This window comes from Brachycentrus maculatus, unplaced genomic scaffold, assembly GCF_059751285.1.
Source record: "Brachycentrus maculatus isolate JH-2025_06_01 unplaced genomic scaffold, ASM5975128v1 h1tg000037l, whole genome shotgun sequence".
Taxonomy (NCBI): Eukaryota; Metazoa; Arthropoda; class Insecta; order Trichoptera; family Brachycentridae; genus Brachycentrus; species Brachycentrus maculatus.
The window spans coordinates 1,210,776-1,224,445 of NW_028280791.1; the positions used below are offsets into that span (position 1 = coordinate 1,210,776).

Genomic DNA, 13,670 nt, shown 5'->3' on the forward strand with positions numbered 1-13,670 from the left:
GTCAACTCCAAAGTCAGAAAACGTGCAAAATGAAGTTTATTATTGCTTACAATTATTTATAATGTTACAAAACCAGCTAATGTTACAGCATAAAATAAGTGGAATATTTATCAAAGTAAAATTTTATATTTTTGTCTTTATTTATTACATTGTTGATCAAAATTTAAAAATACGGATTTGCGATTTCAGCATTAAGATGATGATAATGGATTGCATTTTGGTAACTGTTCGTTTTTGATTATTACTAATTGAAATTTGGCTCTCTCCACTTGTTATCAGTTGGTTGATTGTAAATATGGGCGGAATGTACAAGTATGCAATCATGTATAAGTAGATATAACTACCCAGCTGATGATAAGAAATGACAGCCAAATTGTAATTAGTAATAATAATAAAAACTAACAGCAATCAATCATATCGTATTTTAGTATTGCATGTAAATTGATTGACATTTAAGACCTGGATTACAAAAAATAATGGATTCAACTTCAAACTAATGTTTTGGTTTTATCTTCATCATTTTTCTTAAAACATTTCGGACGGGTGTTTTTTTACACCTGCGGACCGCTTGTGACGGAATTTGATAATTATGTACACATAGTTGAGACCTTAACAAAGAGATTGGTACATAATATTTACATAAAAACATTTAATATCTAATTCCTTCTTTTCTGACATTGAAATGAGGCTGGCGCAGAGGGTGAAAATACCCTTTCCGTCCTTAAGCATCAATTGACCGAATGGGTAGAAATACCTTTTCCGTCTGAAGTGTGTTAATACTTATTATGGTGGACTCCTTGCATTTAACGATTATTTAGATTCCTGTTTATCACAGGAGAACCTTTAAGTGCCCCAGTTACTGCCAGCTCCATTCTTCCTGGTGTTCTCTTAATAACATTCTGCTTTTAATTATATTTTTAGGAGAAATCTGAGAAGCTGCGAGTTTCCCTATCCCGCTGTGAGGCGGAGAGAAGGGCACTAGCTGAAGAAGCAGGTCGTGCCGAGCAGAGAGCTGCTCGTGCCGAGTTACAAAGAGCTGCACTGGAGGGGGATACCAGGAGACTGCAGCTGGCGAGACAGGATAAAGATGTTCAAATACAGGTAACAAGTATACACATTTTTTGCGGGAAACGCTTAAAAGCATTTTTTGCATATTGTGGGTAGAGAGCGGGAGATGGTTGTAAGCGTTCTATTTGCTTACTTTTGGTAGAGCGCGAGATGCCAAAAAACATTTTGCAGATCGGAATTGAGTTTGTGGTTACTTTTGATTAGTATACGACCCTAATTAATAGACTAATTAGGGTCAGGGTTGACGAAAAAACCGCCCGACCACAATGTGTTAGTGATATACATATACAAATCATCACATAAGATATCATCTTTAGAATTCATTGGTAAAATCAGCATTGATGTTAATTTTTCTAAAGTTTGTCAGTCGGTAGAAAATACAAAAATCAGCAGATATGTTGTTTAGGCACTAAAGGGCAGTAAGAGCATGCAACATGTCTTATGGTACTGCATACCTTCATGGTAAAATCTGAAACTATTTTTTAACTTCAAAGCTATTTACTAGTTTGTAAAGATCTGCTTGCCAAACACCCATTAGATGTTCTTATGCGCAGAGATGTCCAGTGGAAATAAAATAGTATACCCAGGGCATCTTTAATATTTTTACAGCTATGATGTAAAAAAAAAATTAAAAGAACTTTTTTTCTCTCTTTTGAATGAGGAAATCTAAATTTATTCTGTTACATTTTTCAGAAACTTCAGGAGCACTGCGATATGCAAGGAAGGACTAATTTGACCTTGGAAGAGAGGTGTACATCACTTAAAGCAACAGTAGACCAGCTAAGTGCCGCTTTACAGAAGGCCGCCACCTCCGAGAGTGAGTTGAAGAGTGAACTTGGAAGAATACAGCGTCAGTTAACGGATGTCAAGACCCACGAACATTCCTCTTCTGATAAACTTAAGCAGCTGCAGAAATCCCTCGGCAATTGTGAAAATGACAAGAGGATATTGAATGAGAAGATGGAGGTGATCAAAAACTCTTTGTCTGAGGTGAAACGGGATAAGCAGCAGCTACAAGACCAAGTTCACAGGCTGAACAATCAGGTGGCCAACATGGAAGTCCAAAGGTACTTATATTTTATCATTAATTTTTGTATTGTATAATACTGTATTAGTCCCACGCAGTGTCAAAACTGTGACTAAGCCATCAACAAGTTGATAAATTAAAAGCCTGTTTAAAATTAAATTCAGTTGTACTTCAACAAAAAATAAACAATTTGAAAGTTTTTAAATAAAATAATTTTTTAAATAAAACAATTTATCGCTCCAAACTTACAAAAATAAAGTAAAATAAAAAATATCTACTTTAATAAAATTCACATGTGTTTGTTGAGAGATTTGAGAAAATATGTGAACCCCAAAATGCAGCAAAGAAGGAAAAAAAGTGCTAATCATTCGGTATCAATGATATTTATATTTAAAGTCTTCAGTGTTGCCAATTGTGAAGATATGAGCTAGGTAGGTACCACAACAGGATGAAGTCAGCAGCAGATGCTTTAAAATGTTAAAATTTTTATTTATTCATTTCAGATCAACTCTGGAGTCTCAGTTACGTTTGACCAATTGGGATGGAAAAGAAATTGACAGCGAGACGGAGCGAGAACTTCACGCCACACAGAGGGACAGATCGGAGCTGAGAGCCAAGGTGGATTCGCTGTTAGATAAGATCCGGCAGTTGGAAGCGGAGAAGAGAGCAGCCAAGTCTATCAGAAGCAAAAGCTATGAAAGACCCGAGAAATCCATCTATTCAGATAACGATTCCATCACTGGAGGGTTGTCGGTCCGAGACATCAAGATGGGAGCTAGAGACTCGAATGTAATGAGAGATTCGAACATCGCATTACATTCGCTGGGTGCAGACCTATCGGATCCTCTGACTGCGATGTACGAACAGGAAAATAGGGATCTGAAAATTAAAATCAGAAGATTGGAAAATCTACTTGCTGAAAAGGTATTTTAAAATATCTACTTTTAAATATTTTCATTTGACCCTTTGACTGATGAGTTTTAATGAAGATTTTATTCGGGAAATGGGCAGGTCTTTTTTATTTCTCATATTAAAATATGTAATGCATTATTGCAAGGCATTTAAAAACAATATTTTGTAGATTTTATTAAATGTTTAAACGTAAAAATTTAACTAGTTTTAAAACTGATCTTAGACACACAAAGGTTTTCCAAAAAGTATTTCTAGCCCATAACTACATTACAATATTTAATACAACCGCTATTACTATGGTAAAAATCAGTTTGAGTTTTTTCTTCACTGGGGTGTAAAGGCCCATTTTATTGCTCATGTGATACGGGCAAAGGGTTAAACAGTTAATCACAAAAATGTTTCTGCTAGGATTCTTAATTGAAAAAAATGTGTAGCTATCTCATATTTCACAGATTAGGTTAGGGTCATATTTCAATAATAAATGGAGACAGATGCTGTTTTTCTCATAATTTAAATTCAAATAAAAAATAAAAGATTAGACCCCAAAACAGAACATATCTAAGGGCAAAATGATGTACTGTAACTCTTTTAGATTTACACAGCCACCAGGATTTGTTACCATCTTTAAAACCCTTTTTAAATTTACCTGCAAAATTAAAAGTTTTTTAAAATATCATTTGGTATGAACAAATGAAATGACTGCAATTTACTTTTTTACAGGAGGCAGAGTTGGCGATATCTCGATCCAAGGAATCCGGCAGTATGAGGGGAGGCGGGGCTACACGCGAAGAGCTAGATCGTGTAAGAGCAGCCGCTCTACAGTCCGAGAGACTGCTGGAGTCCAGAGAAAGCAGCTACCGACAGCAAATCGTCAGATTGGAGAATCAGGTTATTTACTTTTCTTGAAGTGTTTATTCACAAATTCCTGATCCTATTGACATAAGAGGAAGAGGTTAATCTCTCTAAGTAAATTGAATTGCCATCAATCAACATGTCTCCTTGAGAATTATGTAGGTACTAGTAGTGAGTAAAATTCTCAAACATTTAAATCAGGTACCTACCTAAAATTGGGTTCTAGTGGCGCCGTGGCGTACCTGGGTAGATGCTTGACTGCGAAACTGGCAGACAGGGTTCGACTCCCGCTGAATTCAAAATAAATTCAGGAAAATAAAAATATTTATTTTCAATTAGTCTGGGTGTTTGTGACGTATTTTTCACATTTATCTCCCTATCCTACCTGCAGACAAGCCTCTAAAAGTAGAGGGTGGATATTTTATACTAATTTAATTATACTAATTTAAGTGGTTTGACAGTAGTTTCAGTTAATGATCAACCCAAGGTCTGAGCTCTGAGCACAGGTTCTAATAATAATTTTCTCAACGCTGTATGACATAAGAAAAGAAAAATTTAAAATTTACTTTGTAATATGAAAAAAGTTTACAATTTTCTTTCAAAAAACCCTACTATTATGAGTGAATAAAATATAAAATTCTATTGTTCACTAGATCGCTGCTTTACGTAATCAGCTGTCCCAGGAAGCTCGTCGTCGCCAATTGTTTGTGATGAGATCGGGTCGTCATGGAAGAGAATTGCAACGACTTCGTTCCGCCCTTGGAGACTCTCTCCGTACTGTATCACAGGTGAGTCCAAATACATATTTTGTGAAAATAAATGTCTTTAAAGCGGATCAAACTTGAAGATACTCTTAGTATATTAACACATTGTTTACATAAAATTCTTAAAAGCGTCTTTTACATACTAATAATGATATAACAAATTGATTTTTCTTTCGGTATGGAACGCATTATCGTATTTTCCATTGATTTCTATGGGAAAAAATGTTTTGCTTACGAGTAAGATTCTGAAACTAATTAAATTCATTATGAGGGGTTCCACTGTATTTGCTTACGTTTGGTAGAGAGCGAGAGACGCCAAAAAATATTGTACAGATCAGAATTGGGTTTGCAGTTACTTGTGATTAGTATACTGAGGGTCAGGCAGCAGACTGTCTGAGTATAATTTGGGTCGAGGTTGATGAAAAAACCGCCCGACAATAATGTGTAATATTTTTTCTTCATTCATCACCATGGTTTCAGTATTGTCTCAATGAGTCTTAAAGTAGGAATACTTTAAGCTACCGCAGTTTTCATGTAATAATATATTATGCGCACTTGACCATAAGACGATTATTACTGCACACTGACAACTTAAAACTTTAGTGAGCGCAGAATATTTTTTTTGGTATTGAAACTGCAGAATGTCCAACGCTCAACTCAGGCGGCAGCTCAAAGCTATTGACCCTGACTCCTTCAAGCTGCTAGTGGATTTCTGGAGTTCGATATTTTGTGTAATCAGCTTATTTTTTATATATTGATGCATTAAATCTGTTTTTCTTCAACAGGAACCAGCGCTCGATTCATTATTGTTGGAACACGAAGCACGGAAACTGGACAATACTTTGGCTCACAGTTTACCCCACTTCAGTGATGATTACGAGTCCAAATGAAGCAACTGACAAGACGGAGCGACATTGCATTGAATTTGTAGTATGCGTGGATTAGTCAAACGCAGACAGAATTATGACAAACACGTATTCTAAGAATCTAGTCATATAAATAAGGCGGAAAAATCTTGTATGAATGAAGTACCCCGCGAATGAGAGTCAATAGAAATAATTGTTATTAGAACCGTTCACCGATGCCTTTAGCTGGTGTATAGAATTTATTATAAAAAATAGAGAAAATCAGTAGATATTGATTTGTATCACATTGATCCGGAAAGCACCCTTCTTATTACACACAAAATTATTAGAATGAGGAATAAAATATCTTTGTTATTTATACAGGTAAAATTTATTGAAATCATTAAAAATAATAAATGAAGATCTTATTTCAATATAGGTCAAATTACGACAAAAGAAAGTATTATAATGTGAATGAATGGCAAAAAAAAAACATTTATATGTACATTTAAATGCGTTTCCTTTTGGTAGAACCAAGATTGTGCAAATTTAACATTTTATATATACATTTTATAAAATAATGTTATTGCAATTTATTGAAATGTCCCGGGAATTACGAACATTCATGTATAAGTGACAAAATATTAAAACATAACTGTATTTCTTACAATAGTGGACAGTAATTTTATAACACCAAAGAATAAAAAAAATATATTTAAACAAATGTAACATGCGCAAAATGGATACTTTTTTTACAATGATATAAGACATGGTAATTTTTACTTCTGATAGTGGTAGAATTACTGTCACAGTTTAAAAAACACAAATAACCGACCTAAAAAAGTTTCCCAAACATTTTTTTGTGATTCATCGAATATTTAATATTAAAATTATACTAAACAACCACTGCCACTAGGTTATGAAGTTTATTGTCGAAATACAATTTAATTATATTTTCTAATGTTGATATCATTAGTTTATACAGATTTCATTTGATTCATTCGTTTTAGGAAGTAATTAAATGCAAAACCATATCTGCGTAGCGTTTATTCCAAGGCACCCACTGAGCTATTTATAGACATTGTAACATATTATAAAATCATGTTCGGTATCCTTTCCAAACTTACTTCATGAATAATATAACAGAATTTTAATATAGTCTCATTAGCACATTGAAACGAATAAATTGTGCTGTGGTTACCCACTACGGCAGCTTCCTGTATACCTTTCCCCCTTACCAGTTCCCGACAGGCTGACTGTGCACTATTACGTGCCAATCACACTAGGAAACGTCGCTTTGTTATAGAAAGCGATTAGATTATGCCGCATCTCATTAGTCAATGTAGAGATGAAGGTCGGCTTTATTCATTCATCTCTTGTTGTCCCGCATAACTCTGGCACATACACAAGAAAGGCGAAATTCAACAAATAAAAATCTATTTATCGTAAAGAACTTTATTTATATATATTTATTTATTACCTAAGTTAATTGGCAGTGTTTGAAAATGAATTGTATTAATATCCCAGGATCTAATAAAGCAATCATATTTCTATCTTCTGAGTAGAATGAATAGTCAAGATAATACACATTATCATGACTCGATTTTAGATTAAGTCATATATTAGCATAAAAGAAGATTATTATAAGTTTAGTTACAATTTTGTTAATCCGACGCTATTTGAATATCGGAATTTATACTATATCTATGCATGTTTAAGAAATATACATACAATCCCAATTGAACATGCGGGATGAGAAATATGATTGCAGTCTGATGTACATGTATTGTTTATAAGATGTGTCGGAACGACTTTTGCTCTTCTTTCAGCCTCATTAGCTCTCGATTTTTTCTGTATGATTTAGTAAGAATCCACCATTGGGCTAGATCTTTGCAAGAAGATCTCGTTTCACTCGGAAGGAACACGTTTAGTAAAGCCGGCCGGTGATAGAGTCACCATACTCTAAGGTTGCCACCTTTGCATGATGAATCATTAGCAATGGTAAAACACTCATCGGGATAGAGGGTTAAGCAAATAAAAAGGTTTTTAGGTAGAAAAATAATGAAGAAATGTATTTACATAAATTATTTATATTCATTATACAAAATATTTAAGCATAGTTTAAAATATGTGAAATACCATTCCGATACATAACTTCTCACTCCAAATAAAAAATAATATGTACCCATAATTCATTAGTTTAGTCTAAAAATGATCTAGAATGATTGTTGGAGAGGTGGCAACCCTAGGTGGATATGAGCTAGTGACAAGTCTACAATCGGTTAATTGTTCATCACGCTGGTACTTGAGTGAATAAATTGAACGTTCACTCCTCTCAGTATTCAATTAAAATTACTTAACTTTTAGAGGAAAAATAAACTTATTTTGCTATCATCTTTCTGACGGCTGTGTCTATTCTCGTATGTCTAGAATGCTGACAAATGCAGTCGGAAGGGAATGATAATGATTTCGGCTTCTTAAATTAATATCAAGATGGCGCTGAAAGATCAGTCAAAGGCAAATTACGATTAAAAATGCAAATAACCAAATGGAACATTTCTACTTCTAAATGTCAGTAGTAAGTCGTGTCACCGTTAGATATTGTCAGTAGGTATTTATAGAGAATGAATATAATCACATTAATGAAAAGGAAGAGGTGTTTTATTGGACCCTAGTTGAGCACGAGCACTGGTGAGTGTGTGTGCCGCTCTGTACTACGCTACACTACACCACTACCGGCTACCGGCTACCGGTCAGTGCTACACTCACACACTGGTGGGCTGGGAAGTGAGTCATGCGGTATGTGCCCGTCTGGAGGGGGAGCCAATTGAACTCGAGTTCCAGTGTCACTAATTACACGTCACTCCCCACAAATTAACAATATCAAATTCCACAGCACGCAATGAGTTCAAACTAAGGAATCTTGGCTTTCTTAACAGATTTCTTTATTGATAAGATTTTTCGATAGTACAAATAAGTTTGGATGATAAGATAGAAATATAGAGGTACACATCGCAAACATTGTGTCGAAATAAGAGATAGTCAGATCAATGTTCTCCCAATGTACACGGTACAATGTTCTCCCTGACATACACTGTTCTCCCTAACGTACATGGTACATGTAACAAAATTTATAACGGGTAAACATTTTAACATTATTGAATTTCTAAAAATTTATTAACATACTATAGTAAAAGCGAAAAACATTTAAAATTACATTAAATGACCCATTCAATACATCCAATAACCGTAAAGAAAGAAGAACGGCCATCTCCACCAGTCAAGAAACTGGGACTCCATGGAGGCCTTTAGTTCCTACTCGGTTCAGTGCCAACTGTATCTCCGCTAAAGGGGTCGCCATGAAGTCTCAGTTATCACATTATTATTAAATATAATTGAATTATTTAACAATTTTAATATATTTGACAAATTATCCGCAAAATTCAATGTTTCACTCGTTTGATAAGGATGAAGGGGCTTAGATCTAGAACTAGTCTTCCCCGTACTGGGCTGGAACCGCACTCACTGACGCGAGCCGCCAACACAAGTTCCAGGCTGATATGGAGAGAGAGAAGGTACAGATAAAATATATAATGGAACATATCGGGCTCGAAGGGAACAAGTCTTAAAGAGAGTCTTTTCAACTTATTACTTAAATATATACCTAGGTATCTTTGTGTTAATGTAACGGTCACCGCAAACAATTGTTTTAGAGGAGAACGCAGATGGATTTCTTTTTCTTGTTTTGTTTCTTCTCGGGGGATTTTTTGTTGATTTGTCGTACTAGATCATAAAAAGTGTCGTTAACGTTAATTTTGGCTTTGGCTGAAGTCTCCATGAAGGCGCAGTTGAACTGGCGGGCCAGGCTGGCGCCCTGCTCCTTGCCGACTACTCTCTCCCCCTCCAGGTCGCACTTGTTACCCACCAGCACCATGGGCACGTCGTCCGTGTCCTTCACCCGCAGGATCTGCTCGCGCAGGTCTTGCAGGTCGTTGAACGTCGACTGAGCCGTGATGGAGTACACTAACACGAATCCCTGCCCGTTCTTCATGTAAAGGTCCCGCATGGCGGTAAACTGCTCCGTTCCCGCCGTATCCAATATCTCTAGCATACATTGTTGTCCGTCAACTTCTACTTGTTTTCTGTAACTATCCTCGATGGTGGGATCATATTTTTCAACGAAGATGCCTTGCACAAACTGCACTGTCAGAGCCGACTTTCCCACACCCCCACTACCCAATACGACTATCTTGTACTCGCGCATATTATTTTATTGTGTTTAAGAAAATTATTATTAAAATTATTAATATATTATGTATCTAACAAGCACATTAACGGGGGAGTTATTGCAAAAAAGCTTCTATAAGTCAAACCGCCATGACACCGTTAGCTGGGCGATGGCTGAACAAAGTGTGGCCAGTGTTTAAAATAAATGAGTCACATTCCGCACGATCAAGCATTCCAAGAAAAGTACTTACTCACGCGTTCATTGCCATTTTTTATTCAAAATTCATAAATGACTCATATTACATCCGAATACGAAGATTTTTTGTATATTCGTATAAGAAAATAAGAATATTTTTTTGAAAAAAACTTTATAATGATTGTAAATAAAGGTACTAAAGAAATAATAGATTCCAAATGGAAATAAAATATAGCAACGGCATCTATTGGATTAAATTTAAACCCTTCAAAGGTCAATACTGATATTAAATTATTGTTTGGCAGATATTTCACAGAGCTCGCATGAATCTCATATCCAAGAAACATATTTATTTATTCCATTGACGTGGTGCGCAAGCCTCTAAGGTTCATATGGCGTATGAAAAAAATAAGGTTACATTCAGTTGACATAAGAAATACAAAAATAAGTAACAATAAAATAATTAGCGATAGTTTATGAGAAAAATAAATGGGAGGGAAGTAATATATGGAAAGGTGGAGATTTTAATGACCTTACCACCGCGTATATATTAGACACTGTATCCACTCAGCTGTGATTTGAATGATCTCATTTGTTGACTTCCGGATGCTTTTGAAAGAGGCTCTATGGCGGACAGAGAGACTCACTGATCAATATAAATGCCAATATGTCCAGAATCACGCCGCTTTTATGTGTTAAAGCAAATTATCGACATCGAACATGCTTTCTAGCTATCGTATTTGAATCGCGCGACCTGTGACGTCACTTTATGCGTTCACGGAGCTGTTTAAACCGTCACAAATCTTATTTGTTTTTATCTACGCTTGATATTTATGTTTAAATTTATTTACTGATAAAAAATAAGTGCCATTAGCCTATTATTACCACCAACCAGGTAACTTATTTAAACTCAGGAAATTAGAAAGATGTAAATTATGATAAAAGTTTTTTATTGTCTAAATGTTGGCATTTCTGCTTTGGATTGATAGTCTAATAAATGGTTTACAGCGGGGATGCCGTAAAACATTTGTATTGAGTCGTAATCAATCATTTTGACAACTTTTATTTATTACGAGCCATTGATCATGCTCTTGTCTTATTTGGAAAATACATCTTTTACATTTCCTCTGACACTGGGAGTGAAAGCTCCGATTCTTTATTAATCAGTCGAAACATACGAAGTACCTATCTACTCACAGACCATAACTTAGAGCAGTGGTCCTCAACCTTTTTATCGTAGCGGACCGGTAAAACTTTGATGATTTAAAAAAATATTTATTTAAACCTTTTTACATGATTTCGAAATAACAGTGCAAAGAAGAGAAAAAGGGAACATGAATTAACTATTTATTTTGAACGGTTGATAGCATGAGCAATTTTTATTGCGTGTATTGTTGTAACGTTCAATACATGACGCTATCGCGGTTTTTAAATGTTTTTACCCGCTACTGGTGTACAAAAACAAACGCGTATTTGAATGTAATGCTGAGTTAAAAATTACACCAATCAGTGAAGGAGATTTACGATTGTGGACAAACGAACAGTTAGATTTTTTAATAAAGGTAAGTTAAGAAAAAAAAATCTGGGTTTCACAACAGACATAATACATAATACAATACATCTGGTGGGATACAAGCTGTGCACATATTTTTTTGAGGAACATTTTTTACTAGTGTACTAGTATTAAATATTTTTTAGTTTTAATTATTTAAAGATGGCGCCTTTTCAAACCCGTTCAAATGAAAAATCGGGGCCAATGCCAGGTTTGAAAAAAAAAACTATGCCTCCCGTCCTCACTACACCGCCACCGCTGACAATGGATAGATAAAGTTTAAAATTGTGTAAAAATTCTGGTTAGTTTCCAACATTTTTAACTGCCCTCATTATTTTTCTATTAAAAACAATGAGGTTGCCGTAACAGAATGAAATATAAAAAACAAAAAAGAGGGATAAACCTTGTAAATAAATAAGTAAATCACCTGTGTGTGAAGCCTCGTTGCGTGTTTTTTTATATTTATTTATAGAAATGACGTCACTCCGACGTCGACGAATGAAACAGCATAATATACAATCACAGTTTAGTGACGTTTACGTTATCAGTGCGTAAAATAAAGTCAGGAACAGAAACGATCAAAAATGATTGCGGTGAAAGAAAAAGTACATATAGTATACACATTATCGACTACATGGTCGGCAGTGACTGGATGGTATCAAATACGCATTTAGTTATAATTTATAGATATTTGAAGCACTAACTTTGTGATTTTCCATTTTATAATTAAAATGTAACTTGGTTTTAAAATCACTATAAATATTTTATTACAACTTAATTATAATGTTTACCGATTTCGAAGATAACCGCTTCTTTATCAAGACTGATTAAGACCGAGTATTATCAGTCTTGATAAAAAAGCGGTTAGCTTCGAAACCGGTAGACATTATAATTAAGTTATAATAAAATATTTTTAGTGATTTTCAAACAAAGTAAAATTTTAATTATATTACGTATTTAGTTCCTTGTTTTCACATATTTATGTGAACAAGTAATTAATCTTGTACACATTTATAATTTTAACACAACTAGCTTAAAATGGAATATCTCCGTTAGCGTGTGATTATTATAAATATCTACTAGTTTGCCAATTAATTTTGTCTTTAATAATAGCAAGTCGATTCCGGAAAAAACTAAATTCTAGAAATTGTATTTGGATGACAGCTGTATACATGGTTCACGTGCGAGTAAAGCGGTATGAAGTTAGGTACCATATATGGGTAATAAGTACCTACTTGAAGGTAGTTCAAATATTACAACTGGACACACGCAGCCAGGTAATGAAAAAACAAAAATAATGTCCGGATTCTTTATTCAAACAGCCCTATAGTAGATCCCCCCTTTTGTAGGTATGCATCACATCATGTCGGCGGTTTTAGTGTAAAACAATGTGTAATTCAATCAGACAGTTACATACTTTGTGATCAAAACTGTTGATCATAACAAAGAACGTAATAATGCCAATAATTATTATGTGTTTCAGTTTACATTGGGGAGCCTGTGCCTGCAGCCTGTAGCCACCAAATAAATACAAATATTAATAATTATTGTCCCTGAATTATATAATTCACATTGACTGGTCAGAATCGACCAAATATTTGCGAAACCCGCATTACTGGATATGTTGAACTGACCGCAATTAATTTTACTGTTGGTTATTCCATTAATTTAACAGTCAATGTTATCGTTAGCAGACCCAACCTTCCATCCTTTCTGTTATCTGCAACGCACAAACTAATTCATCGTTAATATAGCACACATAACAGTAATCAGGACATTATAATATAAAATGAGTAAGTATAATAGATTTATGAATATTACCTGTCAAACAATAACATACATTGTATTTAGATAATTTAATATTGTATATTCACTCGAATTTATAAGGTTATTAGGTCTTTATTTTATTCCGTTTTAATTCATATAAATGAGGACACAGTTTGTACTATAAGTGGGTGGACAATGGGTGGACTGTGCAGCTAGACGTATACTCCACGCTAAACGTCAATTCGATTTTAGTGTAATGATAATTTAAATGGCAAGAGTTTAATTCTTCGTACCCCCTTATTTCTTAATGTATTAAAAAAGAGATCGTCTGAATCTACTTGTTTTATGTACGATATATTAATTTATATACCAACAATATTGGAAATCTTGGAGTAGGAGCATATCCATTATTAGCGGTTATTTAAGTACCGAGGAAGTAATCACATACCTTGTCATTTCT

General features: G+C 34.5%; 2 protein-coding genes across 2 annotated transcripts in view; one reads left to right on the forward strand and one right to left on the reverse strand.

Annotated features, from left to right (window-relative positions):
- The window catches only part of Root (ciliary rootlet coiled-coil, rootletin), an 84,385-nt gene extending 78,424 nt beyond the window's left edge, over window positions 1–5,961 (forward strand). The window contains exons 29-34 of the mRNA XM_088275991.1: window positions 922–1,101; window positions 1,762–2,135; window positions 2,599–3,019; window positions 3,728–3,895; window positions 4,513–4,647; window positions 5,409–5,961. Coding sequence (XP_088132117.1) covers window positions 922–1,101; window positions 1,762–2,135; window positions 2,599–3,019; window positions 3,728–3,895; window positions 4,513–4,647; window positions 5,409–5,513 — 1,383 coding nt within the window. The 3' untranslated portion in view covers window positions 5,514–5,961. The remainder of the gene's footprint in view (window positions 1–921; window positions 1,102–1,761; window positions 2,136–2,598; window positions 3,020–3,727; window positions 3,896–4,512; window positions 4,648–5,408) is intronic.
- A 1,574-nt stretch (window positions 5,962–7,535) lies between these two features.
- On the reverse strand, window positions 7,536–10,643 carry Rap1 (RAS oncogene family member Rap1). Its single transcript, XM_088275928.1, has one exon. The coding sequence runs from the start codon at window positions 9,730–9,732 to the stop codon at window positions 9,178–9,180; it is 555 nt and encodes a 184-aa protein (XP_088132054.1). The 5' UTR covers window positions 9,733–10,643; the 3' UTR covers window positions 7,536–9,177.
- Window positions 10,644–13,670: the final 3,027 nt, after the last annotated feature.

Bases quoted from the DNA above. Each gene is read 5' to 3' on its own strand.
- Rap1 (XM_088275928.1), bottom strand. From the start codon at position 9,732: ATGCGCGAGTACAAGATAGTCGTATTGGGTAGTGGGGGTGTGGGAAAG.